We start from the raw sequence: 21,422 nt of genomic DNA, 5'->3' as shown, positions 1-21,422 counted from the left end.
TTTTCAGCTTCTGACAAAGGGTAAAACTGGGAACTGTGCTTTGCCTTCTGTGAAAATGACTGGTGATTTTAATAGTTACAGTATTCAGAAAGATATTAGAGTTGAAGAAAATATTTTTGACCCTTAAACTAAAATTATCATTGAAAAATAACATGCTTTCCCCTATGTCTCTACATTCACATCTGGAATTTCCATTGAGATCAGTGGTTCACTCCCCATGCCTGATCTGGAGTAGGATTGAGGGAAATTATAGTAAGGCAGGAATTATAGTAAGTAGGTGATAAAGGGAAATTATAGTAAGACAGGAATGTGCTTTTAGTGGACACAATAGAAGCACTATCTCTCATCGAAGCACCAACCTTAGACGAAAAAGTGTTTAAATGACACCTTTTCTGTCATTTCCTTATGCTGTCGTAATCTTGTCATTGAAAATGGTAGAGGACCTAAGCAGGTCAGGCAGCATCTATGGAGGGAAATGAATAAGTGATATTTTGGGCTGAGACCCTTTATTAGGACCGGAAAGAAAAGAGGCAAAAGCCTGAATAAAATGATGGAGGGGGGGATAGGGAGGGAGGGAGCACAAATTGGCAGGAAATAGATGAGGGAGAAAGTAGGTAAGTGGATGAAAAGGAATAATACTGTGATCGCTGGCCTTAATGTTTCCCTTCATTTTTGTAATTTTTGTTTGTATTATCTGTTTTGTTTCATTCTTTATTACTAAATTTGCCATTTGCTCTTGCAGTAATTTGGAGATGCTCCATTCCCATGTCTGTTATGTTGAGCTAATTACTTTTGATGGTTCACTGGTTTGAGGTTATTAATATTCTTCCTAATCCATTTGTCACCTCTGCCCCATGATTAAAATTGTTTATTCTAATTATTAATTTCCATATCTTTTATGCAGATTTCTTAGCACACACCTCTCCTATTGTTAAATGTTTCATGGCCTCTCTGTTCAGAAGAATTGGTTGTTTATTATCTTTTACCTTTATCTCAGAAGGCTGCACTTCTTTTGCTGATGGCTGTATAATTTTTAATTTTTGTTGTAATTAATAAATACAATTCCTTAGTTTCTTTTCCTCTCTTTCCATACCAGTCTTAAATTTATGGAGCTCTGCAATGTTTGATCATAAGATCATAAGACATAGGAGCAGAATTAGGCCATCTGGCCCATCAGGTTTGTTCTGCCATTCAGTCATGGCTGGTCCTTTTTTTCCCTCCTCCTCAACCCCCATTTCTGGCCTTCTCCCAGTAACCTTTGATGCCATGTCCAATCAAGAATCTATCAATCTCTGCCTTAAATACACCCAACAAGCTGGCCTGCACAGCTGCATGTGGCAACAAATTCCACAAATTCACCACCCATTGGCTAAAGAAATTCCCCTGTTTTGAAAGGGCGCCCCTCTGTCTTGATGCTTTGCCCTCTGTCCTAGACTCTCCTACCATGGTTAACAACCTTTCCACACCTACTCTGTCTAGGCCTTTCAAGATTTGAAAGGTTTCAATGAGATCCCTCCTCATCCTTCTGAATTCCAGCGAAAACAGACTCAGAGCCATCAAACATTCCTTTAATAATAACCCTTTCATTCCCGGAATCATCCTTGCGATCCTTCTCTGGTCCCTCTCCAATGCTAGTACATCTTTCCTAAGATGAGGGGCCCAAAACTGTTCATAGTACTCGAGGTGAGGCCTCACCAGTGCTCTATAAAGCCTTCATATCATTCATGAGACTTTTATAATAGCAGTTCATCTGTACTATTTCTGTTGTCTTGCCTATAATTTGTTATCTATTTTCTATAATATAAACATCATTGGATATAACCTGTTGCACAATATCCTAACTTTTACCTAAACATAATTTTCTCAACTGGCAATGGAAATTTACTGTGTCGTGTGTTTTATTTGACTAAAGCAATCCCTTTTAATAGGTTAGTGCTCGATTGACTGCTGAAAAGGAAGAAAAGCGTTTAGAGGAATTGAAACAAGAAGCTGAGATGGAAAAACAAGAGCAGCTTGAGAAAGCTAGATTGAGAGGCAATTGTGCTCTCCAATTAGTTCATTTGATACAGGTAATCAAGGCATCCCCTTAAATGAGGGAGCAAGTGTTGAACAATGTATTACCAATAAGTTTATTTCGAAAGATGTAATCTGACAGTTAAAAGGGTTGTATGGTATTCACACCGTAATGCAAATTATTAACTAATATCTTGTGATCAATTGGGCACAAGATTCCTGATGTTAATCTTCAGTGACACTTGTGTAACTAAGTTGTATTTTACAAACCATGAGCAATGTAGTTATTTGATATGCAACTGGAAACTTGGACTCTGGTGTATAACTCTGGGCACTCAAAGCAAATTACGGAGCCAAATGTGAAGTTGTATCACAGCTATATAGGTAGTCCCCGAGTTACGAAAGTCTGACTTACGGACAACTTGTACTTACGAACCGAGGAAGGAGAATGCCGTCCGCCATTTTAAGTCATTGCCATTGACACTGTGGACACTGTGAGTGTTTGACTTTAACTTTGTGTTGGGCTTAAATTTTACTTAGTAAGATTCACCCTGATCTCCCCCACCCCCATTCCGGTCGGCTGGTGGAGCAATGAGATCAGCGCCGGGCTCAAGAACAGAGGTTCCGGAGTTTGATTAAGTGACATACTGCTCCCGTGCCACGTTGATGTCGATCCAGTGACTCCCATACCATCCATGCCAGGTTGATGTTGAGCTCGCAACTCGACCTCGTAAAAAAAAAAACACACTGCCACCTCCAGTTTAACTTCCCATGTGGAATATTGTGGAGGATCAAATACCCAAACCCAGCACAGCCTCCACTTGTCCCATTTAACCTGTCTCAGTGTGGTGGAATTTAGGACCTGGGGAATTCAGTGCGGTGGTCCTTAGGACCCAGCGGACCTCAGGAGCCGGCACAGCTCGGGACCCACCACCACAGTGTTTCTGTTCCATTGATGGGAAGCGATCACAATTGTAAATAAAGTGGAAATAATAAAGCATTTGGAAAGAGGTGAAACGCGACTGGTCATTGGAAAAGCGTTAGGCTATAGTTGATCAACGATTGGAACAATTTTAAAGGATAACTGATAAAGTGAGAATAATGGAGCACGTGAAAGGCCCTGCCCGGATGAAAGCTACAATTATTACTAAGGAATGCAGTGGATTAATTATTGGAATACATATGTTTCTTAAGTGTTTTATATGCTTAGAAAAGTAGAATATATACTAAGACAAACGTTTGACTAACTGACACTAAATAATACTGGATGTACTTGTTCCGACTTACGTACAAATCCGACTTAAAGACGGACTCGGGAACGGAACTCGTTCGTAACCTGGGAACTGCCTGTACTGTATATTCTACTACTGAATAAGTAATTGCTGTTCTTCATGTGCATAGATCATAAGCAAGGAGTGCTAGTAAATGTACTGCATAATTTAAAATTTTTGTCCAAATTAAATTTAATTTCAGTTTGATATCCCAGTTAAAAGAGATAAGTGGGAACTGACAACTTGCTGTAACTAACATTAGCCTCATTACTACATTTTTTGCATAAGTAGTTGTTAAAAAATATTGTTGCATTTCACACATTTGTGATATTATTGAATAGTGTGAAGTGCATCAATATGTATTCAAAAGTATTCATTCATCTATTCTTGTAGGATAAAGAGAAACTGATCAAGGAGCTGGAACAAATGCAGCTTGCAGACTTAACCCGTAGAAGGCAGGCAGTGTCTCAAATGCCACAGAAGCTGTTTGAGCCACCATATAGACGAGTGGAGATAAACAAGGATCGGCAGAAAGAGATGGAAATTGCATTTGAGGATATGTATGCTGACGATAAAAGTAAGTTCAAGAATAATTAAGTATGGTTAGTTTGAAAGTTACTGCTGTGAAACAATTAAAAGAATTATTGGGAATTTAGTGGAAAGATGTGAAATATAGTTCTGGAAAGTTTTGTGTATGAGCACTTGCATTCTACTTTTAAAAAGGGATACAAATTCTTAGTAAAAACAACTAAACATGACAATTTGAAATGTGAAAGATACAAATTTTATCAGATAAAGACGTGTAGACAGCTGTTACATTGTAAATTCATGGAGTTGGGATGGGGTGGGGGTCTGTAGGATGGATGAAAATTGCAAGGTGGTAAAGCAAAACGTGCATAACTTGAACTCTTGATTTCTGGGTTTGAAGAAATAATGTGCAAAATTTTGATCATACAGTACCTCAGGAGGAATACTTTGGGTGTTATTTTGATGTGTATGAACTATTAATACTAGAAATAACTTTATTTTGAAAATAAAATCATCCTGTGTTGGTATCACTGGTAATCCTTGTATATTGTATTGACTTTATTACTTGCATCCTTCACGTACATGAGTAAAAATCTTTACATTATTGTGCCCCTTTAGAAAGTTCTTAGGATTTGGGGGCCCATACCAAACTTCAGCCGTCTGAGGAGAAAGAAGTGCTTTTGTGCCTTTTCACCACACAGCTGGTATGCACAGACCATGTGAGATCCTCAGTGACAATTATGCCGAGGAACTTAAAGCTGTTAGCCCTCTCAACCCCAGATCCATTGATGTCAATAGGGGTTTGCCCGTCTCTATTCCTCCTCTTGTCTACAACCAGCTCCTTAGTTTTTGCACCATTGAGGAAGAGGTTGTTTTCTTGACACACTGTGTCAGGGTGATGACTTCTTCTCTCTAGGCTGCCTCACTATTATTTGAGATTAGGCCAATCAGAGTAGTATCATCAGCAAATTTGATTAGCACGTTTGAGCTGTGGGTGGCGACACAGTTATGGGTGTATAGAGAGTAAAGGAGGGCACTTAGGACACAGCCCTGAGGGGCACCTGTGATGCCCTTTGTAAATTTGGTAAGTGCTGACTAAGCTACTGCAGCAGGCAGTTAGGCCATTAGACCATCCAATTAGGAAAATTTCTTTCCCTGAAGAATTTGTCTGTTAGTACAAAAACATGTAGAGTGGTGTGTGAAAGAGAAGATGCTTAGTTCAATTTTAGAAACCAATAAATGATTCTTGCATTTCCAAGCAACTTTGAACTTCTAATTGGCTGCATGAAAAAACCTTGGTATTTCTTGCTATTTCCCCCAACCCAAGCATAAGGTCTACCTATTGACTGCAAGTTCAGTGTGTGTGTAGGATGCTGATATTTATATACGGTAAGTAAGGCTTGCACATTGTAACTGCTTGGGATTTTCACCAAAGATGAGAAGTGTGATATTGTTAAGCCTATTCCCAACCAAAGATGACCTAAAACTAATCATCTTTCCTCTCTGGTGAGAAAATATCACAACAGGAAGGATTGGGGGATAATTTTTTTTCTAGCTTTTCTTCCTCCTCCCACTATCCAACCTCATGCAGAGAAAAATTATAGGAAGTTCTACAGAAGCGTGGAAGATTAACAAATAAAATACTAAGGCAGTTTGGCCCATACATACACTAGTCAAAAAGGAGCAAGGCAGGCTAAGTTCAGCCTTCCAGAAATGGGTCTACAATCCCACAGGTCATGGATCTTCAAGTACTCATCGAAAGATTTTTGTAAGTGATGAGGGTTTTTTTAATGGAACTTTCGTCCCCCCCCCATGTTTAATGTTTTACCAGTTAATTTAAATTTTATTTTCCCTGTCATTTGCATTTATTTAGGCCTTTCATAGTCTTGTGTACCTCAGCAGTATCTGACTTCAACTGCTTCTGTTCTAAAGACCTAGTTTATCTCAGTCTTTTTTTTCACAGCAACATCCTCATAACTCACCTCCGTGCTCCCTTAAGTACAATTACATCTTTTTTATTGATTAGAATGGTATGCAATACTCCTGTGGTCTGGCTGCTATTGTCTGCAATTCTAGCATTACTTCCCTGTTCTTGTATTCTGTATGTCAGCAGATAAAGAAAAGCATACACACTTTTTTTTAACCTGTCTATTGTCCTATCTTGCCACTAAGAATGTGTGGATAATGACTGCATGGACTTTCTACATGTATTGATGTTGAACTGTGTACAGAGAGGAAAAAAAAAGACAGTTAATCTGGTATAGGTCTACATTTGCAAGTTTTTCCATTTACAGTGTTTTGAAGAAGGATTTTTATAATAATTTGAGTTGGTGCAGTCCTGAAATTGCTGCATAGGTTCAGTGTAATGGAATTTTCTGATCAAATTTCTTTCATCACCAAGGCACCTCCTACATCTTCTGAATAAACATTTGCTCTGCTTGGTCTTGTCAGTTTTGTTTATTACTATAATGAAGAATTTTGGGTTTTTTTTTCCTCTCTTTTTTCTAATTTTATCCTCAAATGGACTGCCCAATCTTTCTTTTCCTTTTTTTTGTTTTAGTTTAGTTAGTGGTGTTTATTAAATAAAATTTCCAATTTTTTTTTACGATTGTTATGAGGAGTTGTAGATTTTTCGATTATATTGTGTATATATAACAGCATAACATTTTACCTATCTGATTTTGACAATATATACTTTTTTACTGCTGTTTATGTCTTTTGTATTATCTGTTTGCTAAACTTCTTTGATTTGTATATTCTTTATTGGAAAATCAATCAAAAGATTGAAAAATGAATGAAATGAGATCTTTTGCTCCATTTACGATGCTATATAAATAATTCAGAATACAAAGCTATATAACTTTGGTATTGCACTTGTTTTTGTCGAACCTTGTGCCTTGTATGATGTACAACTTTTGTTTGTTTCATAATTTTAGAAATAATAGACTTGCGTATAGGCCGTAAAATCAATTTCTAAATCTTTCCTTTCAATATACTTTATTTTGTTGTTGAAAATCATTTCAAATATTTTAGCTATATAGATCTTTTACTTTGTTCACTTCAGTGCTCTAACTAGTTCGTGCTTTTTATCTCATGCAATGATTGTCATGAATGATACTTTCTGTCTGTATGCAAACTCCAAGTCAAATGTTAAGTAATTTGTGACAGATTATCATGTTTAGTAATTTTTCCTTTATTTTACTCAGAAATCAAAGGTGATGTGTTATTACGTCTTGAGCCTGAACCTTTACCAGCCCCATCTGTTGAAACGCAGGATGAAGACTTGGATCTCTCTGTGGAACTAGAAGGATTTCAAGAGCAGCAATCTGCAAAAGGTGATCAAGAAGAATCTGAGATAAAACACTTTAGAAAAACAGAAGGTAATAAATCAAAGTTCAAAGTAAATTTGTTATCAGAGAAGATGTATGTCACTATATACAACCCTGAAATTCATTTTCTTGAGGGCATACTCAGTAAATCCAAGAATCATAATAGAATCAATGAAAAGTAAGAGAAAATCTGCAGATGCTGGAAATTCAAGCAACACAGCACAATGCTGGAGGAAATACCTATGGAAAAGAGTATAGTTGACGTTAGGTTCTCGGCTCGAAACGTCGACTGTACTCTTTTCCATAGATGATGTCTGGCCTGCTGAGTTCCTCCAGCATTTAATGTTGTTCCTTAGAATCAATGAAAGACTGTACTACACCAAATCCTATTAATATGAATATTATCTCTTGTTACGTAATGCAACATTGTAAAAATATTAGCAGCAATAGAACGCACCTGGAGTCTGGTTTTGCTGTTAACAAAACACTATTTTATTAGTAACTATGTCATATAGTAACTTAGACCAGGTAAATAAAGAGTTAACGTTGTTATGCATATATTGGTTTAAATTTCAGAAGGCCTTTAACAAGGTGCCGTACATGAGGCTGCTAAACAAGATAAGAGCCCATAGAATTACGGGAAAGTTACATACATAGATAGAGCATTGGCTGATTGGCAGGAAACAGTGAGAATAAAGGGATCCCATTCTGGTTGGCTGCCAGTTACCAGTGGTGTTCCACAGTGGTCGGTGTTGGGGCCGCTTCTTTTTACGTTGTATATCAACTATTTGGATTATGGAATAGATGGCTTTGTGGCTAAGTTTGCTGATACTACAAAGATAGGTGGAGGGGCTGGTAGTGCTGAGGAAACAGACAGTCTGCAGAGAGACTTGGATAGATTGGTAGAATGGGCAAAGAGGTGGCAAATGAAATACAATGTTGGAAAATATATGGTCATGCACTTTGGTAGAAGAAATAAACGGGCAGACTATTATTTAAATAGGGAGAGAATTCAACGTTCTGAGATGCAACAGGACTTGGGAGTCCTCGTGCAGGATGCCCTTAAGGTTAATCTCCAGGTTGAGTCAGTGGTGAAGAAGGCGAATGCAATGTTAGAGAAATAGAGTATAGGAGCAGGGATGTGATGTTGAGGCTCTATAAGGCACTGGTAAGACCTCACTTGGAGTACTGTGCAGTTTTGGGCTCCTTATTTAAGCAAGGATGTGCTGACGTTGGAGAGGGTTCAGAGAAGATTCATTGGAATGATTCTGGAAATGAGAGGGTTAACATGAGGAACGTTTGACCGCTCTTGGACTGTACTCCTTGGAGTTTAGAAGAATGAGGGGGGACTTTATAGAAACATTTTGAATGTTGAAAGGCATGGACAGAGTGGATGTGGCACTAGTAAGAAAGGGCATGACTTAAGGATTGAGGGGCACCCATTCAGAACAGAGATGCGAAGAAATTTTTTTAGCCAGAGGGTGGTGAATCTGTGGAATTTGTTGCCACAGCGGCAGTGGAGGCTAAGTCATTGGGTGTATTTAAGGCAGAGATTGATAGGTATCTGAGTAGCCAGGGCATCAAAGGTTATGGTGAAAAGGCGGGGGAGTGGGACTAAATGGGAGAATGGATCAGCTCACGATAAAATGGCGGAGCAGACTTGATGGGCCGAATGTCCGACTTCTATTCCTTTGTCTTATGGTCTAAATATATAAATCCCCAAACTACTTCAAGCTCAGGTGGTAAGTGATATAGTCTTACGATGGTGTGTAAGAAAAGTTCAGTTCAGATGCACAAGTTAGTTAATGCGAGATGTTTGTAATCCAAAGGCGAATGTTGTGAGAAGGCACTTGCGTCGATATTTCGCGTATTCCACGACAGCAATGCAAAATAACAAGAGCAGTAGGTTTTATCTCTGAAGTTGTTGCACTCCATGCACGAAATATCACCGACAGTGATCTTCAACGAATCTCCTTTCAACACAAGTGGTACTACACTGGAATTCAGCTACAGGACATCTCAAAGTGGTGGCCACAGGATGCTCAAACAGAATCCACGTATGGATTATCACCAACAGTAGCTTATCACAAAGGGGACCACCTTCAAGGGAACCACCGCCCAGGCAAGGGTCGACACACCGGTGTATTCCACAAGGTTACTCCAATCACACAATGTGATGGCCACTTATCCAGTTCCACGACATGCAAAATAACTCCAACAGTGATTTGCCATGGGTGCCTTTCTTCAGTTGAAGTACCACACCCAGACAAAGGGGTAAACACACATGTGGTATTCCCAAAGGTTTTCCCCTCACCAGAGAACTCACTCCTGTGGATTAACTAAATGACAAACACACTTTTCTGTTGGAACGGAAACAAACTCACCCTCATGGGCTACTTGGAGAGGGTCTAAACAGTGATCTCTTTGTCACTAGGTTTCTTCTGTTTCAAACTTATCTCTCCTCTCTTCTCTGCAAACTTCTAGTTGCAGCAAACCTGTGAGAGTCATTTATCAATACTCAGGTTTGATCTCAACTCAGCCCTTTTGGGCTACTGAAAGTTTAAACCAGTGACCGACTCACTGTTGTCTTCCATTGACCGAATCCATCTTAACTCTGAGCTTGTGTCTCTGTGTGTCTGTGTCTGTCCTTGTAAAAAGTAAGCAAGCTGCAGACCACCTTTCTAGCTCTGTAGCCCTTTTGCCAATCACCTTTCCGGCTCTCAGCTTCACCCCACCCCCTCCAGTCTTCTCCTATCATTTCGCATATTCTCCTTCCCCCTCCTACTTTCAAATCAAATACTATCTTTCCTTTCAGTTAGTCCTGACGAAGGGTCTTGGCCTGAAACATCGACAGTGCTTTTCCCTATAGATGCTGCCTGACCTGTTGCGTTCCATCAGCATTTTGTGTGTGTTGCAGAGAAACCATAACATTGATTGTCCATCAAATAACTCCACCTCTCTCCATCATGGTAACCAAGCAACTCTGCAGTCAGCAGAACTCCAAATGTCCAAAAGTCAGTCTCATTCTCCTGGCATTTTAAAGTGACAGTCCACAGAATAAATGAACCCTAGGGGTACATAACACTCTAAAATACTTGAATGAAATAATTTATAGTGTTCTGGCAGGGATTTTGCCTGTGCCAAACACCTTGTGACATGATTTCTTCATACACATTTAGATGTTATTTAAAAAAAAAATGGAATACATTCAAAGGTGCTGGGAATGTTAGCCAGAAAGGGGTATAGCTTGGGCGGCATGGGACAGTGATGAAAAATGGGGCAAACATGATATATTCTAAACCAAAGTGAAACAACTGAGAATTTCAAAAAGGAAATTAATTCATCTTAAGTTAATGTCTTCTCGATTAGAGGAGTAGAAATGGTGAAAAGGAAAGTATAGATTATGTAGAAATCAAAAGAATGTTTTTAAAAAATCTTGCATCACTTTGGAACTTGAAACAGATTTTATTCTGTCAAGTAACTGCTCAGTAATTATCACAATCGAAATGTTTCTTATACTGCTAATTGTTATTGGCATTCTGTGGAAAGGGTAGTCAGCAGTTAATATGCAAATTCAGTAACTTAATGAAGATGTTGAGGGAATCATCCTCTTTTCACAAAGCTAATGCTGAAACAGCACAAACTGATCAGCTTGTGAAAAGCAAAAAAAACCATTGGAAGTAGGAATTAAAAATTGGGATCTGGAGCAGCAACTGGATCATCTTCGGCTTATACGGGAGAGCAAGGATATAATTGATCAAAGTTACAGGAAAGTAGTCACCCTGAAGTTGCAGGAGGAGAGTAGCTGGGTGACCGCCAGGAGAAATGGAAATAGACAGCTAGAACAGAGCACCCCTGTGGCCATTCCCCTCAAATACAAGTATACCGCTTTGGATACTTTTGTGGGGGATGACCTCCCGAGAGAATGCCTGGTCAACTGGGTTACAGGCACCAAGCATGGGTCCATGGTGCAGAAGAGAAGGAGGGAGTGGTAGTGAAAGGGGACTTGATGGTGAGGGAAATAGACAGGAAATTCTGTGGACATGAGCGGGACACCCGGATGGTATGTTGCCTCCCAGGTGCCAGGATCAGGGATGTCTCAGATCGCATTTACAACATTTTGGAGAGGGAGGGGGAGCAGCCAGATGTCTTGGTACATATTGGTACCAATGACATAGGAAGGAAAAGCAATGAGGTACTGAAAACAGAATTTAGAGAACAAGGGAGAAAGCTGAGGAGCAGGACCTCCAGGGTATTAATTTCTGGATTGCTGCCTATGGCATGCACCAGTGAGGGTAGAAGCAGGATGATTTGGCAGGTAAATACATGGCTGAGAAGCTGGTGCAGGGGAGCAGGGCTTCAGGTTCGTGGATAATTGGGATCTCTTCTGGGGAGGTATGACCTGCTCAAAAGTGACAGGTTGTACCTGAACCCAAGGGGGACCATTATTCTTGTGGGCAGGTTTGTTAGAGTTGTTGGGGAGGGTTTTATACTAACTTGGCAAGGGGGTGGGAACTGGAGTGAAGGGACTCAGGAAAGGATGGATGGTAAAAAAGTAAAAATAGCTTGCAGTCAGATTGTCAGGGAGGGCAGGCCAGGTGATGGGACTTAGTTGCAGCTAACAGTCTGAGTATCAAATCATTAGCAATGCAGAGTCAGAAAGGATAGCAAATACGGTACTCAAGGTGTTGTATCTAAATGCACGTAGTATAAGAAATGAGGTAGATGATCTTGTTGCAATGATGTAGTGGCCATCACTGAATCGTGGCTGAAAGATGGTTGTAGTTGGGAACTGAATGTTCAAGTTTACACGTTGTATTGGCGGGATAGGAAGGTAGACGGGGTGGCGTGGCTCTACTGGTTTAAAAAAAAATGCCATCAAATCAGTAGAAAGATGTGACATAGGATAGGAAGATGGTGAATTGTTGTAGGTTGAGTTGAGAAACTGCAAGGGTAAAAGGCTGTTGATGGCAGTTATATACAGGCCTCCTAACATTGGCTGGGAGGTGGAACACAGGTTACAACAGGTAATAGTAAAGATGAGTCAAAAGGGCAATGTTATGGTAGTCATGGGAGATTTTAACATGCAGGTTGATTGGGGAAAATCAGGTTGGTAATGGATCTCAAGTGAGTTTGTTGAATGCCTAAGAGATAGGCGTTTAAAGGGAACATTAGGGGGTCTTCTTCACGCAGAGAGTGGTGGGAGTGTGGAATGAGCTGCCAGATGAAGTGAATGCAGACTCACTTTTGACATTTAAAAAAAAAACTTGGACAGGTATACGGATGAGAGGGGTTTGGAGGGATATGGTGCAGGTCAGTGGGACTAGGCAGAAAAATGTTTCGGCATAGCCAAGAAGGGCCAAAAGGCCTGTTTCTGTGCTGCAATGTTCTATAGCTTTTTAGGGCAGTTTGTCATTGAGCCCACTAGGAGATCAGATATACTGGATTGGGTGTTATGTAATGAACCAGAGGCGATTAGGGAACGTAAGGTAAAAGAACCTTTAGGAAGCAGTGATCACAATATGATTGACTTCAACTTGAAATTTGATAGGGAGAAAGTAATGTCTTATGTAGCAGTAGTTCAGTGGAGTAAGGGAAGTTACAGTGGTATGAGAGAGGAGTTGGCCAAAGTAAATTGGGAAGGAGCTGCTGGCAGGGATGTCAGCAGAGCAGTAATGGTGTGCATTTCTGGGGAAAATGAGGAAGGTGCAGGACATGTGTATTCCAAAAATGAAGTACTCAAATGGTAAAATAGTACAACTGTGGCTGACAAGGGAAGTCAAAGCTATTGTAAAAACAGAAGAAAGGGCATATAACAAAGTAAAAATTAGTGGGAAGATAGAGGATTGGGAAGAAGGGAAAAGATGAAAAATGAAAGCAAACTAGCAAATAATATCAAAGTGGATAGTGAAAGTTTGTTCAAGTATGTTAAAAATAAAAGAGAAATGAGAGTGGATATAGGACTGCTAGATAATGAGGCAAGAGAAATAATAACGGGACAAGGAGATGGCTGATGAACTAAATGAGTATTTTGCGTCAGGCTTCACCGTGGAAGACACTAGTGGTAAGCCTGATGTTGCAGTGTGTAAAGGAAGAGAAGTGGGTGCAGTTACTGTTACAAGAGAGAAGGTGCTCAAAAAGCTAAAGGACCTAAAGGTACATGCCACCCAGACCAGAAGAACTGCACCCTAGGGTTCTGAAAGAGGTAGTGTTACAGATTGTGGTGGCATTAGAAATGATCTGACAAAATTCTGGTCACCTCATTATAGGAAGGATGTGGAAGCTATGAAGAAGGTGCAGAGAAGATTTACCAGAATGTTGCCTGGCTTGGAGAACAAGTCAGATGAAGCAAGGTTAGCAGAGCTGGGACTTTTCTCTTTGGAGCATAGAAGAATGAGAGGGGACTTGATAGAGGTCTACAAGATTATGAGAGGCATGGATAGGGTGGATGGTTAGTACCTGTTTCCCAGGGCACCAATAGCAAACACCAGAGGGCATACGTACAAAATTAAGGGAGGGAAGTTTAGGGGAGACATTGGTGTAAGTTTTTTTTACACAGAGGGTTGTGAGTGCCTGGAATGACTTGCCAAGGATGGTGATGGAGGCTAACACATTAGGGGTATTTAAGAGCCTCTGGGGCAGGCACATGGATGAAAGAAAAATAGAGAGTTATGGGGTAGTGTGGGTTTAGTACTTTTTTCTAAGGATTATATGGGTTGGCACAACATGGAGGGCTGAAGAGCCTGTACTGTGCTGTAATGTTCTATGGTTCTAAAAATCATTGGACTGTGGCATGGTGCCAGGGGACTGGAAAATTTCAAATGTTACTCCACTCTTTAAGAAAGGAGGAAGGCAGCAGAAAGGAAATTATTGACCAGTTAGCCTGACCTCAGTGGTTGGGAAGATGTTGGAGTCAGTTGTTAAGGATGAGGTGGTGGACTGACAAACTTGTTGGAATTCTTTGAGGAGGTTACAAGTAGGATAGATAAAAGGGATACAGTGGATGTGGTATATTTGGACTTTCAGAAGGCCTTTGACAAGGTGCCACACATGAGGCTGCTTACCAAGTTAAGAGCCCATGGTGTTACAGGAAAGTTACTAACATGGTTAGAGTATTGGCTGACTGGTAGGAGGCAGCGAGTGGGAATAAAAGGATCCTTTTCTGGTTGGCTACCAGTGACTAGTGGTGTTCTGCAGGGGTTGGTGTTGGGACCACTTCTTTTTATGCTGTTATGTCAATGATTTAGATGATGGAATTAGATGGCTTTGTTGCCAGGCTTGCAGATGATATTAAGAGGAATCGATAGAGTGGACAGCCAGCGCTTCTTTCCCAGGGCATCACTGCTCAATACAGTAGGACATGTCTTTAAGGTAAGGGGTGGGAAGTTCAAGGGGGATGTTAGAGGAAGGTATTTTTACTCCGAGTGGTTGGTGCATGGAATGCACTGCCTGAGCCAGTGGTGGAGGCAGATACACTAGTGAAATTTAAGAGACTACTAGACAGGTATATGGAGGAATTTAAGGTGGGGGGTGTTATATGGGAGGCAGGGTTTAAAGGTCGACACAACATTGTGGACCAAAGGGCCTGTACTGTGCTGTACTATTCTATGTTCTATGATTGGTGGAGGGGCAGGTTGTGTTGAGGAAACAGGTAGGGTGCAGAAGGACTTGGACAGGTTAGGAGGATGGGCAAGGAAGTGGCAAATGAAATACAATGTTAGAAAATGCATGGTTATGCACTTTGGTAGTAGAAATAAATGTGTGGACTATTTTCTAAATGGGGAGAAAATCCAGGAATCTGAGATGCAGAGGGACTTGGGAGTCCTTGTGCAGAAAACCCTGAAGGTTAATTGCCAGGTTGAGTCAGTGGTGAGGAAGGCAAATGCCATGTTAGCATTCATTTCAAGAGGTCTAGAATACAAGAGCAAAGATGTATTGCTGAGGCTTTATAAAGGCACTGGTGAGGTCTCACCTTGAGTATTGTGAACATTTTTGGGCCCCTCATCTTAAAAAAAGATGTGCTGGCATTGGAGAGGTTCTGGAGGAGGTTCACAAGGATGATTTCAGGAATGAAAGGATTATCATACGAGGAACGTTTGATGGCTTTGGGTCTGTACTCACTAGAATTCAGAAGGATTGAGGGGGTGATCTCATTGAAACCTTTCGAGTGTTGAAAGATACTAGACAATGTAGATGTGGAAAGAATGTTTCCCAAGGTGGGTGAGTCTAGGACAAGAGGGCACTGCCTCAGGATAGAGGGGTGCCCTTTCAAACATGTGGAGAAATTTCTTCAGCCAAAGAGTGGTGAATTTGTAGAATTTATTGTCACATGCAGCTGTGGAGGCCAGGTCGTTGGGTGTATTTAAGGCAGAGATTGAAAAGTCCTTGACTGGACATGGCATCAAAGATTATGGGGAGAAGGCCGGGAACTGGGGTTGAGGAAGAGGAGTAGAAAAAAAAAGGATCAGCCATGACTGAATGGTGGAGCAGACTCAATAGGCCAGATGGCCTGATTCTGCTTCTGTGTCTTGTGGTCTACAAACAAAATTGCTGTAATAACTCATCAGGTCAGCTTTGTTAGAACTGTGAAGTAGAGCAAGTAAGTATCAAGTTGTAGGGTCTATGGGATAGAACAAAGGGAATATCTCTGATATGATGAGGCTAAGATTGCCCAAGGGTAAGCAGTAAACAGTCATCTGGTCGGTAAATTATTGGGGGCAGTTAGGGAGAGAAAATGCATTCCTTTGTTCATAAAGCTGTGAAGTGATGTCATCTAGAGAGTTGGAACACAGAAATAAATGGAAAAGTTGTGACATGCAAGGCTTTAGGACATGCCAATCAGATGGGTTTGTGGTGGTGTGGGAATAAAAACTGACCCAATATAACAAATGCATGACCTAACCTGTTCTGATATGGCCAGAAAATGTGAGTTACTGAAAGTTGTGGAATTTGATATGGAGTCTGATAGGCCACAACAGGTCTAGGCAGAGAATGAGTACAGTTCTTATTTGGCTTTATCTGTATTAGAGGCCACCAAGCATTTCCTGTATCTGCTGATCAGGCTTGCCAAGGGGGAATTTTATACCATTCCTACATACAAAACTGTTTCAGTTCATCAATATTTCTGAGATACCTTGCATGAACAACCCTCTTCAGTTCATGCCACAGCATCTCAATTGGATTAAGGTCTGTACTCTGACATTGCCATTCCAAAACATGAAGATTCTTCTTTTTAAACCACTGTTGTCAATTTACTTCTGTGTTTCGGATCATTATCTTGTTGCATCATCCAACTTCTATTATGAATCAGGTGACTGGACCATACCCTGACATTCTCCTGTAAAATGTCTTGATACAATTTTGAATTCATTTTTCCCTCAATAATTGCAAGCTGTCCAGACTCCGAGAGCAAAGCATCCTCAAATCATGATGCTCCTTCCACCATGTTTCACAGTTAGGATAAGGTTTTGGTGTTGGTGTGCAGTGCCCTTTTTCCTCCAAATGTAGCAGTGTGCATTTCTGCCAAAAAGTTCAATTTTTGTCTCGTCTGTCCACAGAACATTGTACCAGAAACATTGTGGAACATTCAGGTAGTCTTTTGCAAACTTAAGAAGTGCAGCAATGTTTTTCTTTGGAGAGCCGTGGTATCTTTCCATTCTTGTTTAGTGTTTTTCTTGTGGACATATGAACAGAGATTTTAGGAAGTTCTAGAGACTTCTGCAGGTCTTTTGCTGTTGCTCTTGGGTTCTTTTTCACCTCTTTCACCATTCATTGATTGGAATACCTGATTCCAAATGGCTTTTGTGGCAGTTATTACCCCAGAGGTTCACATACTTTTTGAAAAAAATGTGATTGTTTAAATGATGTACTCAGTATTGATGAGAAGTAGTACAATTATTTGTGTGTTACTAGCTTAGACGGATTGTGTTTGTCTATTATTGTGACAGATGAAGATCAGACCACATTTTATGAGTAACTAATGCAGAAAACCAGGTATTTGCAAAGGGTTTGCAAACTTTTTCTTACAACATAATGTAGTAAAGAACAATGAAAAGTATTAATGTTGTGATCGTTTATTTCTTCCATATGTGCGTATTCTTGTTTTGTACTCCAGTATTATTTTTGGAACAATTTTTGCTTAATTTTCAATACAATAAGTGAATGGAATAAAAGTCAGGATTTGTTTACACACTGTAACCAGTTTTACACTTTTTTTTCCTGTCAAGTTTCACCTTTAATTCTGCCTAGTCAGTCCTCTGCAAGCCCTTCTAAAGCTGCCTTGATGAAACTCCTTACCAAGATAAGGAAGCAAAAAGACCATTGTGTGACAAGATCTGAATCTAATAGTGTAAATGAAGAAGTGACCATTAACTCTGGTTCCATAACTGTTGAAGAATCCAAACAAACAACTTTGGCTGAATCTACGAGCAATGCAAATTTAAGTGAAGAACGGCCAGAAGTATGTTCAGTGCTCCCTGATAATAATTGTAAGTCTTTTTTCAAAAAAAAACTCCAAGATTCTTTTGAGATTTCATCTTCATCAAAGCTTCCATCTAAACCTAATATAGCCTTCCAACACTGAATAAATTTAAATTGATGTAGATCTAAATCTAAGCTTGTTTGAATATAATTACCTTTAACAATAAAATGTTGATATTTTGTATGATTTAAATTTTCATTGAAGTGATTTGGGCATGAGAGGCTGAATAAATATTTAATTCCCCATTCCTAGTTGTCCTCGAGAAGGTGATGGTGAGTTGCTGCCTTGAACTGCTGCAGTCCTCAGAACACTACAGCACAGAAGGGCCTATGTAGTTTGTGCCAAACTATTAATCTGCCTAATCCCATTGATCTGCACTCAAGCCATAGCCCAGCATGTCCCTCTCGTCCATGTACCTATCCAAATTTCTCTAAATATTAAAATCGACTGCTTGCACTGGCAGCTCATTCCACACTCTCACCACCCTCTCAGTGAAGAAGTTCCCGCTCATATTTTATTAAACTTTTCACCTTCTACCCTTAACCCATGACCACTAGTTGTAGTCTCACTCAACCTCAATGGAAAAAGTCTGCTTGCATTTATTCTACCTATACCCTCATAATTTTGTATACCTCTATCAAATCTGTCAATCTTCCACATTCTAGGGAATAAAATCCTAAACTATTCACCCTTTCCCTGTAACTCAGATCCTTAAGCCATAGCAGCATCCTTGTAAAATTTCTTTGCACTCTTTCAATCTTTCTTGCATCTTTCTTGTAGCTAGGTGGCCAAAAGTGGATACCATGCTCCAAATTACACCTCACCAACGTCTTATGCAATTTTAATATAACATCCAACTCCTTTACTCAAGACATGAAGGCCAATGTGCCAAAAGCTTTCTTTATGACCCTATTTCTCTGTGACACTACTTTTAAGTAGTTATGTACCTATATTCCCACATTCCTCTGTTCTATCACACTCCTCGGTGTCCTACCTCTCAGCATGTAAGGCCTGGCTTGGTTGGTCCTCCCAAAGTGTAACACTTCACACTATCTGCATTAAATTCCATCTGCCATTTTTCCACTTGGTCCATATCTCTCTGCAAGCTTTGACAGTCTTCCTCACTACCTACTACACCCCCAATCTTAGTGTCATCTCCAAATTTACTGATCGAGTTTACAACATTATCATTTAGGTTGTTGATTTAGATGACAAACAACAATGGGCCCAGCACTGATCCCAGTGGCACATTACTAGTCACAGGCAACCATCTACTTTCACACGCTGGCTTCTTCCGTAAAGCCGCTGTCTAATCTAATTTACTATCTCATATTGAATGCCAAGTGACTGAACCATCTTGACCAACGTCCCATGTGGGACCTTGTCAAATGCTACGCTGAAGTCCATGTAGACAACATCCACTGCCTTTATTAACTTCCCTCTTAACCTGCTCTCAAGACTCTACAAGACTGGTTACCCACAACCTACCATGCACAAAGTCATGCTGACTATCCCTTTCATGTCAAAATGAAAACATCTCTACAAAGTGATATAAATTAATTACAAATATAACATACAAAATAATTGATTGCATAAGTGTTCACCTGCCCCCATCCGTAATATGGCACACCAGATCATCACTGATGCAGCCAATTGGTTTTAGAAGTCACATAATTCATTAAATTGAGATCTGATTTTGGAGACTGCAGTCAGTGTTTCAGTTGACTGTAGTAAAAGTACACCTGTATCTGGAAGGTCCAACTGCTAGTGAGTCAGTATCCTGGCAAAAACGACACCATGAAGACAAAAGAACACTCCAGGCAACTCAGCAAAAAGGATATTGAAAAGCACAAGTCAGGAAATGGATACAAGAAAATTTCCAAGTCACTGAATAACCCTTGGAGTACAGTGAAGTCAATCATCAAGAAATGGAAAGAATATGGCACAGCTGTAAATCTGCCTGGTGCAGGCCGTCCCAAAAGCTTAGTGACCATGCAAGAAGGTGGCTAGTGAGGGAGGCCATCAAGACACCTATGACAACTCCGGAGGATTTACAAGCTTCAGTGGCTGAGAAGGGAGAGACTGCACATACCACTGTTGCCCAGGTGCTTCACCAGTCACAGCTTTATGGGGAAGATGACAAAGAGAAAGCCACTGTTGGGGGGGGGGGGGGGGGAACTCACATGAAATCTTGGCTAGAGTTAGCCAGAAGGTATATGGGAGACCCTGAAGTCAGCTGGCAGAAGGTTTAAAGGTCTAATGAAACCAAAATTGAGCTTTTTGGCCATCGGACTAAATGCAATGTTCGGTGTAAACTGAACACCGCACATCATCAAAAACACACCATCTCTACCGTGAAGCATTGTGGTGGCAGTATCATGCTGTGGAGATGCTTCACTGCTGCAGTTCCTGGATGGCTTGTAAAGGTAGGGGGCAAAATGAATGCAGCACAATTCAGGGAAATCCTGGAGGAAAACTTGATGCAGTCTGCAAGAGAACTGTGACTTGAGAGAAGATTTATTTTCCAGCAAGGCAATGACTCCAAGCATAAACAATTCCTGTGTAGATTTGGCTTTAAAAACAACAAAGTTAATGTCTTGGAGTGGCCAAGACAGAGTCCAGACCTCAATCGAATTGAGAATTTGTGCTGGACTTGAAAAGGACTGTTCGCTCATGATCCCCATGCAATCTGACAAAGCTTGAGCAGTTTTGTAAAGAAGAATGGAGAAAAACAGCAGTGTCCAGATGTGCAAAGCTGATAGAGACCTATCCACACAGACTCAAGGCTGTAATTGCTGCCAAAGGTGCATCTACTAAATCCTGTCTTGAAGGGGGTGAATACTTGTGCAATCAATTATTTTGTGTTTTATATTTCTAATTTTTTTCTGTTGGTCAGTGTCAAAAAAAGCCAAATTAAATTCACTGTGATTCAATGTTGTAAAACAATAAAACATGAAAACTTGCAAGGGGGTTGAATACTTTTTATAGGCACTGTACTTGCTGTGCACCTCCTTTTTCTTAACCAGGGCTTCAATTTCTTGACAACAAATGTTCCCTAAACCTGTTAACCTTGCCTTTTATTCTGACAGGAGCATTCAGACTGTACACTCAAAGCTTCACTTTTGTTGGCCTGACACTTAACAGGTATAGCTTTGCCAGAAAACAACCCATCTCAATCTACGCTTGTCAGGTTCTCTCTGATACCATCAAAATTTGCTTTCTCCAATTTAGAATCTCAACCCAAGAATGAGACTTGTCCTTTTCCATAATTACCTTGAAACTAATGGCATTGTAGCAAAATGTTCCCCTACACAAATTTCTGTCATCTGTCCTGTCCCATCTCCTAATAGGAGATATAATATCACATTCTGTCTAGTTGGGACTTTTATGTACTGATCAAGGAATGTTTCCTGAGCACATTTGAGAACCTTTTCCATCCAGCCCTTTACAGTATGGGAATCCCAGTCAATATGTATGTAGAAAGTTAATATCACCTATCACAACCTTGTTTCTTGCAACAGTCTGCAATCTTTCTAGAAATTTGGTCCTCTAAATCCCATAGACTGTTGAGTGGCCTATAATAACCTATTAACGTGGTGATACCTTTCATATTCTTGACCTGTACCCAAAAGCCTCACTAGATGAGCTCTGTAGTCTGTCCTGACTCAGCACTGCTGTGATATTTTCCCTAATTAGTAATGCCACCTCTCCCTCTTTCATCCCTTCCACTGCATCACGTCTAAAACAACAGAACCCTGAAATATTGAGCTGCTCCTGCCCCTTCTGAAACCCTCACTAATT

The 21,422-nt window shown here is 40.3% G+C and overlaps 1 protein-coding gene across 6 annotated transcripts in view; it reads left to right on the top strand.

The window, feature by feature from the left end:
- The window catches only part of cep295 (centrosomal protein 295), a 107,552-nt gene that overhangs the window by 21,948 nt on the left and 64,182 nt on the right, over window positions 1-21,422 (top strand). For 5 of the 6 annotated variants that reach the window (XM_073043337.1, XM_073043338.1, XM_073043339.1 and 2 more), the window contains exons 7-10: window positions 1,929-2,069; window positions 3,678-3,861; window positions 7,019-7,192; window positions 17,368-17,628. In XM_073043337.1, the coding sequence (XP_072899438.1) occupies window positions 1,929-2,069; window positions 3,678-3,861; window positions 7,019-7,192; window positions 17,368-17,628 (760 nt within the window). The remainder of the gene's footprint in view (window positions 1-1,928; window positions 2,070-3,677; window positions 3,862-7,018; window positions 7,193-17,367; window positions 17,629-21,422) is intronic. The other variant, XM_073043340.1, reaches the window with a different exon arrangement.

The sequence above is a fragment of the Hemitrygon akajei genome, chromosome 4, assembly GCF_048418815.1.
Source record: "Hemitrygon akajei chromosome 4, sHemAka1.3, whole genome shotgun sequence".
NCBI lineage: Eukaryota > Metazoa > Chordata > Chondrichthyes > Myliobatiformes > Dasyatidae > Hemitrygon > Hemitrygon akajei.
Note: the sequence above shows the minus strand (reverse complement) of the source record. Positions and strands in the feature narration are given on the sequence as shown.